The 14,972-nt window shown below is 41.2% G+C and overlaps 1 protein-coding gene across 1 annotated transcript in view; it reads left to right on the top strand.

Annotated features, from left to right (window-relative positions):
- Mybbp1A (MYB binding protein 1a) overlaps window positions 1-14,972 on the top strand; it is a 181,373-nt gene that overhangs the window by 13,565 nt on the left and 152,836 nt on the right. The window contains exons 4-5 of the mRNA XM_071675197.1: window positions 9,713-9,907; window positions 12,265-12,441. Of these exons, the coding sequence (XP_071531298.1) occupies window positions 9,713-9,907; window positions 12,265-12,441 (372 nt within the window). The remainder of the gene's footprint in view (window positions 1-9,712; window positions 9,908-12,264; window positions 12,442-14,972) is intronic.

Genomic DNA, 14,972 nt, shown 5'->3' with positions numbered 1-14,972 from the left:
AAGAGAGATGTGTGGAAATAAAAAGAGCGTGGTTGAGAGAGCAGAAGAGGGTGTTTTGAAGTGGTTTGGGCACATGGAGAGAATGAGTGAGGAAAGATTGACCAAGAGGATATATGTGTCGGAGGTGGAGGGAACGAGGAGAAGAGGGAGACCAAATTGGAGGTGGAAAGATGGAGTGAAAAAGATTTTGTGTGATCGGGGCCTGAACATTCAGGAGGGTGAAAGGAGGGCAAGGAATAGAGTGAATTGGAGCGATGTGGTATACCGGGGTTGACGTGCTGTCAGTGGATTGAATCAAGGCATGTGAAGCGGCTGGGGTAAACCATGGAAAGCTGTGTAGGTGTGTATATTTGCGTGTGTGGACGCATGTATATACATGTGTATGGGGGTGGGTTGGGCCATTTCTTTCGTCTGTTTCCTTGCGCTACCTCGCAAACGCGGGAGACAGCGACAAAGTATAATAAATAAATAAATAAAAAATTATTGCTAGACTTTAGTAAAGGTCATTTGATTTTAGGCATTGCCTTTGTCAGTTCATTTAATGATATTTTAGTTTTCTCTCAGTAGTTTGACCTGTAGACAGTACTACATATATACTGTATAAGAAAGAATTCTACTTCCCCATTCCCTGCATATTGTTGAAGATGACTTAAGGGGGATGGGAATTGGAGGGTTGAAAGCCCTCCTACTTGTCTCAGTTTCTTTTAAAAGAAGGAACAGCAAAAGGAGCCAAATAGGGAGTGCTCACCATCCTTGAAGTCTCAGGCTGGGGTGTCTAAGTGTGTGTGGATGTAACCAATATGAGAAAAGAGGAGAAATAGGTGATATGCTGGAGGAAAGAAACCTGGATGTTTTGGCTCTGAGTCAAATAAAGCTCAAGGCTTAAGGTGGAGAATGGTTTGGAAATGTCTTAAGAGTAAAGTGAGGGGTTGATGAGAGGACAAATGCTAAGAAGGGAGTTGTACTACTGAAGCAGTTGTTGAGAGTGTTTGAAAATGTGTAAGGAAGTGAATTCTGGACATATGGGTTAGAAATGAAAGACAGTGGTGAGAGATGGCTGATTATAGCTAATGCACCCAACCAGGAGAAGAAAGATCATAAGAGGCAAGAGTTTTGGGAGCAGATGAGTGACTGTGTCTGTTGTTTTGACGGAAGAGACTGGGTATTAGTGATGGGTGTTTTGAATTTCGAAGGTAAATAATATGACAGTTGAGAGTGTAATTAGGGGCCATGGGGTATTCAGTATTATAAATGAAATTGGTGAACAGCTTGTAGAGTTATGTGCTGAAAAAGGACTGATGACTAGGAATACTTGGTTAAAAAAGAGGGATATACACAAGTATGTGAGGAGGAAAATGGGCATTATTGGATTACACAGTAATTGACAGGCATGTGGAAGAAAGACTTTTGGATGTAAATGAGCTGAGAGAGGTGGCTGGTAGGATGTCTGATCACTATCTTGTGGAGGCAAGTGTGAACATTTGTAGTGGTTTTCAGAAGAAAAGAAACTTGGTGAGAAGGGAGTAGTGAGAGAAACTGAGCTTGAAAAAAGGACGTGTGAAGAAATACAAAAGTGAGAGTACATGAAGCAAAGGGAGTGGATGAGGAATAGGAGGTATGTAGGGACGGAGTGGTGGCTTATGCAAGAGATGTATGTGACATGTGAAAGATGGGAGGCGTGTAGATTAGAAAGGACAGTGAGTGGTGGAATGAAAAAGTTAAGTTGCTAGCAAAAAGAAAAGAAGGGCTTTTGTGTTGTACTTACAGGAAGGAGTGAAAATGGTGGGGAGATATAAGAGAAAGTGGCAGGATGTGGAGGAAGGTGCGTGGGTTGCAAAAGAAGTCAAATGAGAGTTGGGGTGAGTGAGTATTTGTAAACTTTAGGGAGAACTTGGAAGGAGATAAATAGTGTGCGAAGGACTAGAGAACAGGTGGGAACATCGATGAGGATGGCAGAAGTGTAAGAGTTAACAGTTCGTGAAGAAATGAGGAGAAGTATTTTGAAGAATTGCTCAATGTGTTTGATGGTAGAGTTGGCGATGTAGGGTATATGTGTTGGGGTGGTATGCGAAGTGAGAGAGTCCTGGAGAGTGGTTTGGTGTAGAGATAAGAGATGGTGAAAGCCTTGCATCAGACGGAATATGGCAAGATGGCTGGAGTAAAAGTTATTGCAGTTGAGTTTATTAAGAAAGGGGGTGATTGAGTTGTTGCTTGGTAGGTAAGGATTATCAGTGTATGTATGGATCTTGGTGAAGTGCCTGGGGATTGGCAGAATGCATTTATAATGCCATTGTATAAAGGCAAGGGGGATAAAGGTGAGTGCTTGAACTGCAGAGGTATAAGTTTGTTTAGTAACCTTGGTAAGATTTTTTTATTATACTTAGTCGCTGTCTCCGGCGTTAGCGAAGTAGTGCAACAAAACAGGCAAAAGAATGGCCCAACCCACCCACATACACATGTATATACATAAACTCCCATACATGCACATATACATACCTATACATTTCAGTGTATACATACATATACATACACAGACATATACATATATACACATGTACATATTCATATTTGCTGCCTTCATCCATTCCCATCGCCACCCTGCCACACATGAAATGGCACCCCTTCCCCCTGTGTGTGCAAGGTAGTGCTAGGAAAAGACAACAAAGGCCACATTCTTTCACACTCAGTCTCTAGCTGTCATATGTAATGCACCAAAACCACAGCTCCCTTTCCACATCCAGGCCCCACAAAACTTTCCATGGTTTACCCCAGACACTTCACATGCCCTGGTTCAATCCATTGACAGCACGTCGACCCTGGTATACCACATCATTCCAATTCACTCTATTCATTGCATGCCTTTCACCCTCCTTTATGTTCAGGCCCCAATAGCTCAAAATCTTTTTCACTCCATCCTTCCACCTCCAATATGGTCTCCCACTTCCCTCGTTCCCTCCACCTCTGACACATATATCCTCTTTGTCAATCTTTCCTCTCACATTTTCTCCATGTGACCAGACCATTTCAATACACCCTCATCTGCTCTCTCAACTATACTTTTTATTACCACATATCTCTTACACTTTCATTAGTTACTCGATCAAACCACCTCACACCATATATTGTCCTCAAACACTTCATTTCCAACACATCCACCCTCCTCTGCACAACCCTATCTGTATCCCATGCCTCGCAACCATATAACATTGTTGGAACCACTGTTCCTTCAAATGTACCCATTTTTGCTTTCCGAGATAATGTTCTCGCCTTCCATGCATTCTTCAACACTCCCAGAACCTTCGCCCCCTCCCCCACCCTCTGACTCGCTTCCACTTCCATGGTTCCATCCGCTGCCATATCCACCCCCAGATATCTAAAACACTTCACTTCCACCAGTTTTTCTCCATTCAAACTTACCTCCCAATTGACTTGTCCCTCAACCCTACTGTACCTAATATCCTTGCTCTTATTCACATTTACTCTCAGCTTTCTTCTTTCACACACTTTACCAAACTCAGTCACTAACTTCTGCAGTTTCTCACCCGCATCAGCCACCAACTGACTCACTTTCCAAGCCCTCTCATCAACAACACACTGCATACTTGCCCTTTTCACCAAAACTCTTGCATTCACCTTCCTAACAACCCATCCATAAACAAATTAAACAACCATTGGAGACATCACACACCCCTGCCGCAAACTGACATTCACTGAGAACCAATCACTTTCCTCTCTTCCTACTTGTACACATGCCTTACATCCTTGATAAAAACTTTTCAATGCTTCTAGCAATTTACCAGCCACACCATATACTCTTAATACCTTCCACAGAGCATCTTTATCAACTCTGTCACATGCTTTCTCCAGGTCCATAAATGCTCCATACAAATCCATCTGTTTTTCTAAGTATTTCTCACATACATTCTTCAAAGCAAACACCTGATCCACACATCCTCTACCACTTCTGAAACCATATTGCTCTTCCTCAATCTGATGCTGTGTACATGCCTTACCCTCTCAATCAATGCCCTCCCATATATTTTCCCAGGAATACTCAACAAACTTATACCTCTGTAATTTGAACACTCACCTTTATCCCCTTTGCCTTTGTACAATGGCACTATGCATGCATTCTGCCAATCCTCAGGCACTTCACCATGATCCATACATACACTGAATATCCTTACCAGCCAGTCAACAACACAGTCACCCCTTTTTTGATATTCCACTGCAGTACCATCCAAACCCGCCGCCTTGCCAGCGTTCATCTTCCACAAAGCTTTCACTGCCTCATCTCTGTATCAAAGCATTCTCCATGACCCTCTCACTTCGCACACCACCTCAACCAAACACCCTGCACCTGCCACTCTATCATCAAACGCATTCAACAAACCTTCAAAATACTCACACCATCTCCTCACTTCACCATTACTTGTTATTACCTCCCCATTAGTCCCCTTCACTGATGTTCCCATTTGCTCTCTTGTCTTATGCACTTTATTTACCTCCATCCCAAAATCTTTATTTATTTATTTATTTATTTATTTTGCTTTGTCGCTGTCTCCCACGTTAGCGAGGTAGAGCAAGGAAACAGATGAAAGAATGGCCCAACCCACCCACATACACATGTATATACATACACATCCACACACGCAAATATACATACCTATACATCTCAATGCATACATATGTATACATACACAGTCATATGCATATATAAACATGTACATATTTATACTTGCTGCCTTCATCCATTCCGTCACCACCCCGCCACACATGAAATGGCCCCCACTCCACCCGCACGCATGCGAGGTAGCACTAGAAAAAGACAACAAAGGCCACATTTGTTCACTCTCAGTCTCTAGCTGTCATTTGTAATGCACTGAAACCACAGCTCCCTTTCCGCATCTAGGCCCCTCAAAACTTTCCATGGTTTACCCCAGATGCCCCGATCACTCAAAATCTTTTTCACTCCATCCTTCCACCTCCAATTTTGTCTCCTACTTCTCCTTGTTCCTTCCACCTCTGACTCATATATCCTCTTTGTCAATCATTCCTTACTCATTCTCTCCATGTGACCAAACCATTTCAATACACCCTCTTCTGCTCTCTCAGCTACACTCTTTTTTATTACCCCACATCTCTCTTACCTTTTCATTACTTACTTGATTGAACCACCTCACACCACATATCGTCTTCAAACATCTCATTTCCAACACATCCACCCCCTCCGCACAACCATATAACATTGTTGGAACCAGTATTTCTTCAAACATACTCATTTTTACTCTCCAAGATAACTTTCTCGCTTTCCACACATTCTTCAGCGCTCCCAGAACCTTTGCCCCCTCCTCCACCCTTTGGCTCACTTCTGCTTCCATGGTTTCATCCGCTGCTAAATCCACTTCCAGATATATAAAACACTACAATTCCTCCAGTTTTTCTCCATTCAAACTTACCTCCCAATTTACTTGTCCCTCAACCCTACTGAACCTAATAACCTTGCTCTTATTCACATTTTCTCTCAGCTTTCTTCTTTGACACACTTTACCAAACTCAGTCACCAGCTTCTGCAGTTTCTCACCCGAATCAGCCACCAGTGCTGTATCATCAGCAAACAATAAGGGACTCACCTCCCAAGCCCTCTCATCCACAACAGACTGCATAGTTGCCCCTCTCTCCAAAACTCTTGCATTCACCTCCCTAACAACCCCATCCATAAACAAATTAAACAACCATAGAGACACCATGCACCCCTGCTGCAAACCAACATTCACTGGGAACCAATCACTTCCCTCTCTTCCTACTTGTACACATGTCTCACATCCTCGATAAAAACTTTTCACTGCTTATAGCAACTTACCTCCCACACAATATACTCTTATGTCCTTCCCTAGAGCTTCTCTATCAACTCTATCATATACCTTCTCCAGATTCATAAATGCTACATACAAATCCATCTGTTTTTCTAAGTATTTTTCACATACAAAGCAAGCACCTGATCCACACATCCTTTACCGCATCTGAAACGACACTACTCTTCCCCAGTCTGATGCTCTGTACATGCCTTCACCCTCTCAATCAATACCCTTCCATATAATTTCCCAGGAATACTCAAAAAAGTTATACCTCTGTTATTTGAACACTCGCCTTTATCCCCATTGTTTTTATACAATGGCACTATGCATACATTCCGCCAATCCTCAGGCACTTCACCGTGAACCATACATACATTGAATATTCTCACCAACCAGTCAACAACACAGTCATCCCCTTTTTTGATAAATTCCACTGCAATACCATCCAAACCTGGTGCTTTGTTGGCTTTCATCTTTCACAAAGCTTCCACTACTTCTTCTCTTTACCCAAAGCATTCTCCCTGACCCTCTCACTTTGCACACCACCTCGACCAAAGAACCCTCTATCTGCCACTCTATCATCAATCACATTCAACAAATCTTCAAAATACTCGCTTCATCTCCTTATCACTTCATCACTACTTGTTATTACCTCCCCATTAGTCTCCTTCACCAATGTACCCATTTGTTCTCTTGTCTTACGCACTTTATTTACCTCCTTCCAAAACATCTTATTCTCCCTAAAATTCAACATCACTCTCTCACCTCAACTCTCATTTGCCCTCTTTTTCACCATTTGCACCTTTTTCTTGACCTCCTGCCTTTTCTTTTATACATCTCCTAGTCATTTGCACTATTTCTCCGCAAAAACCGTCGAAATGCCTCTCTCTTCTCTTTCACTAACAATCTTACTTCTTCATCCCACCTCTCACTACCCTTTCTAATTTGCCCACCTCCCACCTTTCTCATGCCACAGGCATCTTTTGCACAAGCCATCACTGCTTCCCCAAATGCATCTCATTCCTTCCCCACTCCCCTTACATCATTTGCTCTCACGTTCTTCCATTCTGCACTCAATCTCTCCTGGTACTTCCTCACACAAGTCTCCTTTCCAAGTTCACTTACTCTCACCACTCTCTTCACCCCAACATTCTCTCTTCTTTGAAAACCTCTACAAATCTTCACCTTTGCCTCAACAATATAATGATCAGACATTCCTCCAGTTGCCCCTCTCAGCACATTAACATCCAAAAGTCTCTCTTTCACACGACTATCAATTAGCACATTATCCAATAATGCTCTCTGGCCATCTTTTTATTCTCCCTAAAATTTAATGATACTCTCTCGCCCCAACTCTCATTTGCCCTCTCTTTCTTGCACCTTTCTCTTGACTTCCTGCCTCTTTCTTTGGTAAGTTGTATGGGTGGATATTGCTTGAGAATGTGAAGGAGTAGTATCGTGGTTTCAGAACTGGTAGAGTAAGTGTGGATCAGTTGCTTGCTTTCAAGAGTATGTGTATGAAATACCTAGAAAAACAGATGTATTTGTATATGCAATGATGGATCTGGAGAAGGCATATAATAGAGTTGTTAGAGATACTCTGTGAAGGTCTTAAGAATATATGGTGTGGAAGGTAAGCTGCTAGAAGCAGTTAGAAGTTTTTTATCAAGGGTGCAAGGCATATGTATGAGTAGGAAGAGAGGAGAGTGGATGGTTCCTCATGAAGGTTGGTTTGCATCAAGAGTGTGTGATGTCACCATAAATATTCAGCTTGTTCATTGATGGGGTGGTGAGGGAAGTAAATGTGAGGGGTCTCGGAGAGAAGGTTGAGTATGCAGTTTTTGGATGATGAGAGGGCCTGGGAAGTGAGTCACTTGTTGTTTGCTAATGATATAGCAATGATGGCAGATTTGAGTGAGAAGCTGCAGCGATCAAGTATGAAAAAAAAAAATATGTTATCTTTCACAACTTTGTTCATTGATTTGCTAAAAAAAATTTTCTTTTTTTATCACTAAGCTTTTTTTGCCCAATTCCAAAGAGGACAATCCCACATCCAGGGAAGGAGGGAGAATCAGTGAGGGAGTGGATGTAGCGGTTATCACAAGGATTTCCATACACTCTGTGAAGCAGACATAATTTAGTTCGATTTAATGATTTGAAAACCCAATTCTTCCTATTTCTCTTTCTAAATCTCATCATAGATTTCCCATCTTCTTCAATAACTTTGTACTGACTTCTCAACGCAGTAAGCCTGCTTAATATCACGGTGATGTGTAATATACTCCTCTGAGAAATTATTCCAGTCATATAAAAGATTGACCTTCCCTTGATGGAACTCAACTCCGACACCTGGTATCCTAGCAGCACATGTGCACTTGCAATGTCAAGTCTGCAGAATTTTGACTTTTAAGCTCTCTTGATTTAATCTCAGAACTTGACCCTCTTCCCTTGCACAACTGCTACGTCCTGACACTTAGGAAAATCACATTTTAGGCATTTGCAGTAGTAATTGGTGGGCAGACAGTGAGCAGAGATGCATATTACCAGTACTACCTGCCTGGGTATCGGGAGGGTAAGTTACAGCTGCTTAGTGAGCCAGCACTTCAGTGGTTATCAAGTTGCACTCCTGTGACCCAGGTAGCTGCCTTTTCTTTCTGCCTCACCGACATGTGGACTACTAGCATTCTGTTCACAAACACTCTCTCCTTGTCATACATAACATCTAACAACATTTAACTCGCACAACTCATTCTTTGTAACTCTTAATTTTCTCGTGGTGAGTGCTGTGTGCTAACCCTGCCTTTTGGGAAAATAGTAGGAGCAATAGATAGAATTTGTAGGTAGAAGCATTCAGTAGAAACATTAGGTAGAAGTAGTGGGTAGGGAGTTAAGGCACGAGCATTAGGTAGAAGTAATCAGTATGAACATTATGTTGGAGCCTCAGTAAACACTGCACTAGACTTGCCCTCTTCCAGTGGCCTAAGGGTGAGGTACTAAAGGCTAAGAGGTAGCATTGGAGTTCACTTCTTTTGGAGACTATATTGCTGTAGCCACCCCCTTGAGGAAGTCCCAAAATTGAAAGGCATCAGAGATATAGAGAGATAGAAAAGAAAGGAATTTGAAAGTAGGTAGGTGTAATGTGACTGGTCTATGCTCCCAAGAACTTTCTGCTAACTTGCCTCGGCAATTGGTCAGTCTGTGCAGTACTTACTGAGCCACTAAATCATATATATACTGTAGGACTGTTATCAAGTTTGAGGTTAAACTGTTGTAACCTCCATTTCTTCATTACATTGCTGCTTTACCTTTTCTTGTCATTCATATTAATTACAACCTTCACTTTAAAAAGAAATAGTTTTTCACTTTCTCTAAAAGTTTTTATGTTCTTTCCATTTTCCTGTTTCTTTTGACCTTATTTATTTTCTTTCAAGACCTGGCCTTTAAAGAAGATTCAATTTTCACTTCCGCCCAAATTTTAGTTTCTTATTTTGATATTTCAGGTAGCTCACTTTTATTGATAGGGTTTATCCTAAGAGTTTATTCAATTTCTTATAAGCAAATCATATATTATCCTTGTATTTATGTCTTTATTTTCACTTTTTTTTTTAAGAATCTCCTCCTTGTTACCTTTCTTTGCAGTTTTAATTGCTTCATTATGTTTGCACCTCTTTTGACCCTTATATCATCCATACAGCTCACTCTTGAAGAGCATGTGAAAACATGGTCACTTAGTTTGTTAGGTACTTTGCTTCATACTCTTGAGTGTAACACTGTAGTAATGGCAGGTGTATATGAGAAACCTAACATATTTGTGAGAAAATTTCTTGTACTTCACCATTTTTCATCAATTTCAGTGTGAGGGTGCTGTTTTGGACATAGATGTCTTAAAACACCTTGAGAGTGAGGTGTCTAAACCAGTGGGAGAGCTGTCTCCTTGTTTGCTCTGGTTGCGTCTAATATTGCTGAAGAAAAAGAAACAGAAGACCCCTGTGTGGCTGGCATCAACTTTAGTCCCAAAGAATTATCATGCTTTAGGCCGTGTTGTTTTGGTATGTTCAAGATCATAATTAATTCATATATGAATATAGATTATTTTTGTGATTAGGAATATTTGATTTAAAAGAATGGTACATACATAAGTATGGATGTATGAGTGATGTTAGTGGTTTATAGGCATTATTGAAATATTTAGTAATTGATGGGCATACTTAAGAGAGATGTTGGTTGTATATGTGGTGAGAGGGGCAGCTGGTGTGATGTTTGATCATTTCTTGGCAGAGGCAAGGGTGAAACTTCATAGAATTTTTGGAAAGGAGAAAATGATATGGGTGGGAAGAGGGTGGTAAAGATGAGTAAGCTTGGAAAAAATGCTTGTGAAAGGAGATACTTGGAGAAACTGGGCAAAGAATGGTGAAAGGTGAAAATAAACAAAACTAGGAGAGTGGATGAGGAATGGTAGTTATTTAGTGAGGCAGTATTTACACGTATGGGAGAAATGTAGGGTATGCAGGACATAGGTTGTAGGCATGTGAGAAAGGGTAGTGAGTGGTGGGATGAGGAAGTTTTAATAAGAGTTAAAAGAAAGGTGTATGGGCATTACCCACTGGGAACGAGTGTGAGTGATTAGGAGATTTACAGAAGGAAGTGACAGGTGAAGAGGAAGATACAGGGGCTGAAAAAGAAGACAGGTGAGAGCTGGGGTGAGAAAGTATTAGCAAACATAAGAGAAGATAAGAATATGTTTTGGGAGGAGGTGATTGATGTGTGGAGAACAAGAAAACAGGAGCATTAATGGAGAGGGCAAACAAGGAAATGATAATTGGCAAAGGAGAGCTGAAGAGGATATGAGATGGGCATATTGAGGAGCTATTGAGTGTGTTCAGTGATAGAGTGGCAGATGAGGGATGTTTAGGGTGAGGAGAGATGCAGAGTATAAGAGTCATGACAAGTGGTATATTGAAAAGAAGTGGTAAAAGCCTTGCTTAAATATGAAGTGTGGCATACTGGCTGGAGTGAATGGGATTGCAGTTGAATTTCTCAAGGAGGTGACTGATTGATTTTCAATGGTATGGTGCCAGGTAAGGTGTCTGAAGATTGGCAGAATGCCTGAAAACTGCCATTTTATAAAGGCTAGGAGGACAGAAGTAGATATTCAAATTACAGAGGTATAAGTTTGTTGAACATACCTGATGAGTTGTGTGGGAGAGTGGTGTTTGAAAGGTTAGTGGCATGCACAGAGTAGTGGTAATAGTGGTAGTAATACTAGTAGTAATTGTTGTAGTAGTTGTAGTATTTCAGACATCATTAACTTTACCACTGTGATTGGCAAACATGTTGAGTCATCAGTAGATGACGTAAATGATGTGTGGATCAGGTGTTTGGTTTGAAGAACCTGCACTGACCAATATTTGTGTCTTAAGTCTAACCAGTACAAAAATGTAATTTCTACCTGTATCTCTTTCAGTATTTTATTATTTTTGCAGTATTAGCCTTCAAAATATTCTAATTCACCCCTGTAGTAATGTACACAAGTTGGGCTTGGTCATATCCTCTACTATATCCTAAAAATCGTATAATATCATGAAATCTGCTTCCCAAAACCTGGTGGTGTTATGTATATGCCAGAACCATTTTTCTTGTGAGTAGTTGTCCCATATTTACAGATCTCATTCACCCCAGTATTTGGTAGTATTTGCACTTTTGGGCTGGCTCTTCCACCCTTTTCTAAGTAATACGAAAAGCCATTCACCTTACTAACTCTCTTTGTCACCTTTCTTCAGCCCTCTATTTCTGTCTACTGTGATGTCCTGCTCTCTATCTGATATATAGGTACTTTTTTGACCTCTTTTATGAGCTGTCTGCATGTGTCCCAGCCACAACAGTCTGGACTTGTAGCATGGGAATGGCTGCTGGTTCCCATGGTTTGTGTGTGGAGATAGGCCTTGTGAAGACTGACTGTTTGTGATACCTTCTTTCCTCAAACAGCAAAGCTGTGGAATTCTTTTTTCTTTCGTTTTATTCTCATAACCATTCTTTCTTTAAGAGTTGAGTGTACAAACACCTGTGGAGCTAAGATGAGATTCTCCCTCATTCTTTTTCTCTTACTCTTCTTTTTTTCCTTCATCTGAGATGGCAGTAATATGTGCATCTTTTTTTTCTTCCATGTCAGCTGCTACAAAAAATCTAATTGTTTGTTTTCAACATTCAACATTGTCAACTATTTTCTTATCTTCCAGAATGTATCTCTTTATTGTTATTGTATCTAACTTGGGAGTATCTTCCAGAATGTATCTCTTTATTGTTATTGTATCTAACTTGGGAGTATGTGTGCCTTAAGATTTTAGCTGATGTACAGTATACATATTGCTAGTCTTGCATAATTAACTTAGTCCTGAATATCCTTCAGCGAACAGCTGCAGATTTGCCTAAGGTTCATCCGCTACTGGAGGAAGTTGTGTCTAGTCTTGCACCTTGTGGCAATAGAGCAGATTCTCCCTTGATAAACTTTTGGATGAGTGGACTAGCACCATACTTGGAAGCTCCCTCTCCTAGTAGACTGCAGCTGCTCTTCCATTTTTTGCAGGTAATTATTTAGAATTTTTGGCCATTAAAGTTGCATATATGTTTCTGGAACTTTTGTATCAGAATTGTGACTTTGAGCTGTGAGTGAATCTATAATATACCTTACACCATATCTGTTGTAGGTCTTTCTACACATCTCTGTTAGAGTGGGATTAGGAGCTCTCTGCCTTGTTCAGTCTCATGGTATCTCCTTTTCCATTCATTGTGATGTGTATATACATGTTTATACATACCTGTACATTTCACTGTATACATACACAGACACATATATACTCATGTACATATTCATACTGGCTTCCATCATCCATTCCTGTCGCCACCCCTTCACACATGAAATAGTAACCCCCCCAAACACACACACACGCAGGCACTTGAGGTAGCAATAGGAAAAGACAAAATATGGCACATTCGTTCACACTCAGTCTCAGACTGTCATGTGTAATGCACCGAAACCACAGCTCCCTTTCCACATCCAGGCCCCACAAACTTTCCATGGTTTACCCCAGGCACTTCACATCCCCTGGTTTAATCTATTGACAGCACATTGATCCTGGTATACCACATCGTTCCAGTTCACTCTATTGCTTGCATCTTGTATCTTCAGGCCCCAATCCCTCAAAATCTTTTTCAGTTCATCCTTCCACCTAGTTTGGTCTCCTGCTTCTCCTCATTCCCTCCACCTCGGACGCATATATCCTCTTTGTCAATCTTTTCTCACTCATTCTGTCCATATGACCAAACCATTTCAATACACCCTCTTCTGCTCTCTCAGCCACTCTCTTTTTATTACCACATGTCTCTTACCCTTTCATTACTTACTCGATCAAACCACATCACACCATTATAGATAAATAGATATATATATATTTTTATATTTTATTTTTATTTTGCTTTGTCGCTGTCTCCCGCGTTAGCGAGGTAGCGCAAGGAAGCAGACGAAAGAATGGCCCAGCCCACCCACATACACATGTATATGCATACACATCCACACGCACATATACATACCTATACATCTCAACGTATACATATATATATACACACACAGACATATACATATATACACGTGCACATAATTCATACTGTCTGCCTTTATTTTTCCCCATCGCCACCTCGCCACACACGAAATAACAACCCCCTCCCCCTTCATGTGTGCGAGGTAGCGCTAGGAAAAGACAACAAAGGCCACATTCGTTCACACTCAGTCTAGCTGTCATGTAATAATGCACCGAAACCACAGCTACCTTTCCACATCCAGGCCCCACAGAACTTTCCATGGTTTACCCCAGACGCTTCACATGCCCTGGTTCAATCCATTGACAGCACATCAACCCCATTATACCACATCGTTCCAATTCACTCTATTCCTTACACGCCTTTCACCCTCGTGCATGCTCAGGCTACGATCACTCAAAATCTTTTTCATTCCATCTTTCCACCTCCAATTTGGTCTTCCACTTCTCCTTGTTCCCTCCACCTCTGACACATATATCCTCTTTGTTAATCTCTTCTCACTCATTCTCTCCATGTGACCAAACCATTTCAAAACACCCTCTTCTGCTCTGTCAGCCAGACTTTTTATTACCATACATCTCTCTTACTATATTATTACTTACTCAATCAAACCACCTCACACCACATATTGTCCTCAGACATCTCATTTCCAGCACATCCACCCTCCTCCACACAACTCTGTCCATAGCCCATGCCTCGCAACCATATAACACTGTTGGAATCACTATTCCTTCAAACATACCCATTTTTGCTTTCCGAGAAAATGTTCTCGACTTCCACACATTCTTCAACGCTCCTAGAATTTTCGCCTCCTCCCCCACCCTATGATTCACTTCCACTTTCATGGTACCATCCGCTGCCAAATCCACTCCCAGATATCTAAAACACTTCACTACCTCCAGTTTTTCTCCGTTCAAACTTACCTCCCAATTGACTTGACCCTCAACCCTACTGAACCTAATAACCTTGCTCTTATTCACATTTACTCTCAGCTTTCTTTCCCACAGTTTACCAAACTCAGTCACTAACTTCTTCAGGTTCTCACCCGAATCAGCCACCAACACTGTATCATCAGCGAACAACAACTGACTTACTTCCCAAGCCCTCTCATCCACAACAGACTGCATAGTTGCCCCTCTCTCCAAAACTCTTGCATTCACCTTCCTAACCACCCCATCCATAAACAAATTAGACAACCATGGAGACATCACACACCCCTGCTGCAAACTGACACTCCCTGGGAACCAATCACTCTTCCTACTCGTACACATGCCTTACATCCTTGGTAAAAACTTTTTACTGCTTCTAGCAACTTACCTCTCACACCATATACTCTTAATACCTTTCACAAAGCATCTCTATCATCCCTATCATATGCCTTCTCCAGATCCATAAATGCTACATACAAATCCATATGTTTTTCTAAGTATTTCTTACATACATTCTTCAAAGCAAACACCTGATTCACACCTCCTCTACCACTTCTGAAACCACACTGCTCTTCCCCAATCTGATGCTCTG

Source organism: Panulirus ornatus, chromosome 20 (genome assembly GCF_036320965.1).
Source record: "Panulirus ornatus isolate Po-2019 chromosome 20, ASM3632096v1, whole genome shotgun sequence".
Classification (NCBI taxonomy): domain Eukaryota; kingdom Metazoa; phylum Arthropoda; class Malacostraca; order Decapoda; family Palinuridae; genus Panulirus; species Panulirus ornatus.
Note: the sequence above shows the minus strand (reverse complement) of the source record. Positions and strands in the feature narration are given on the sequence as shown.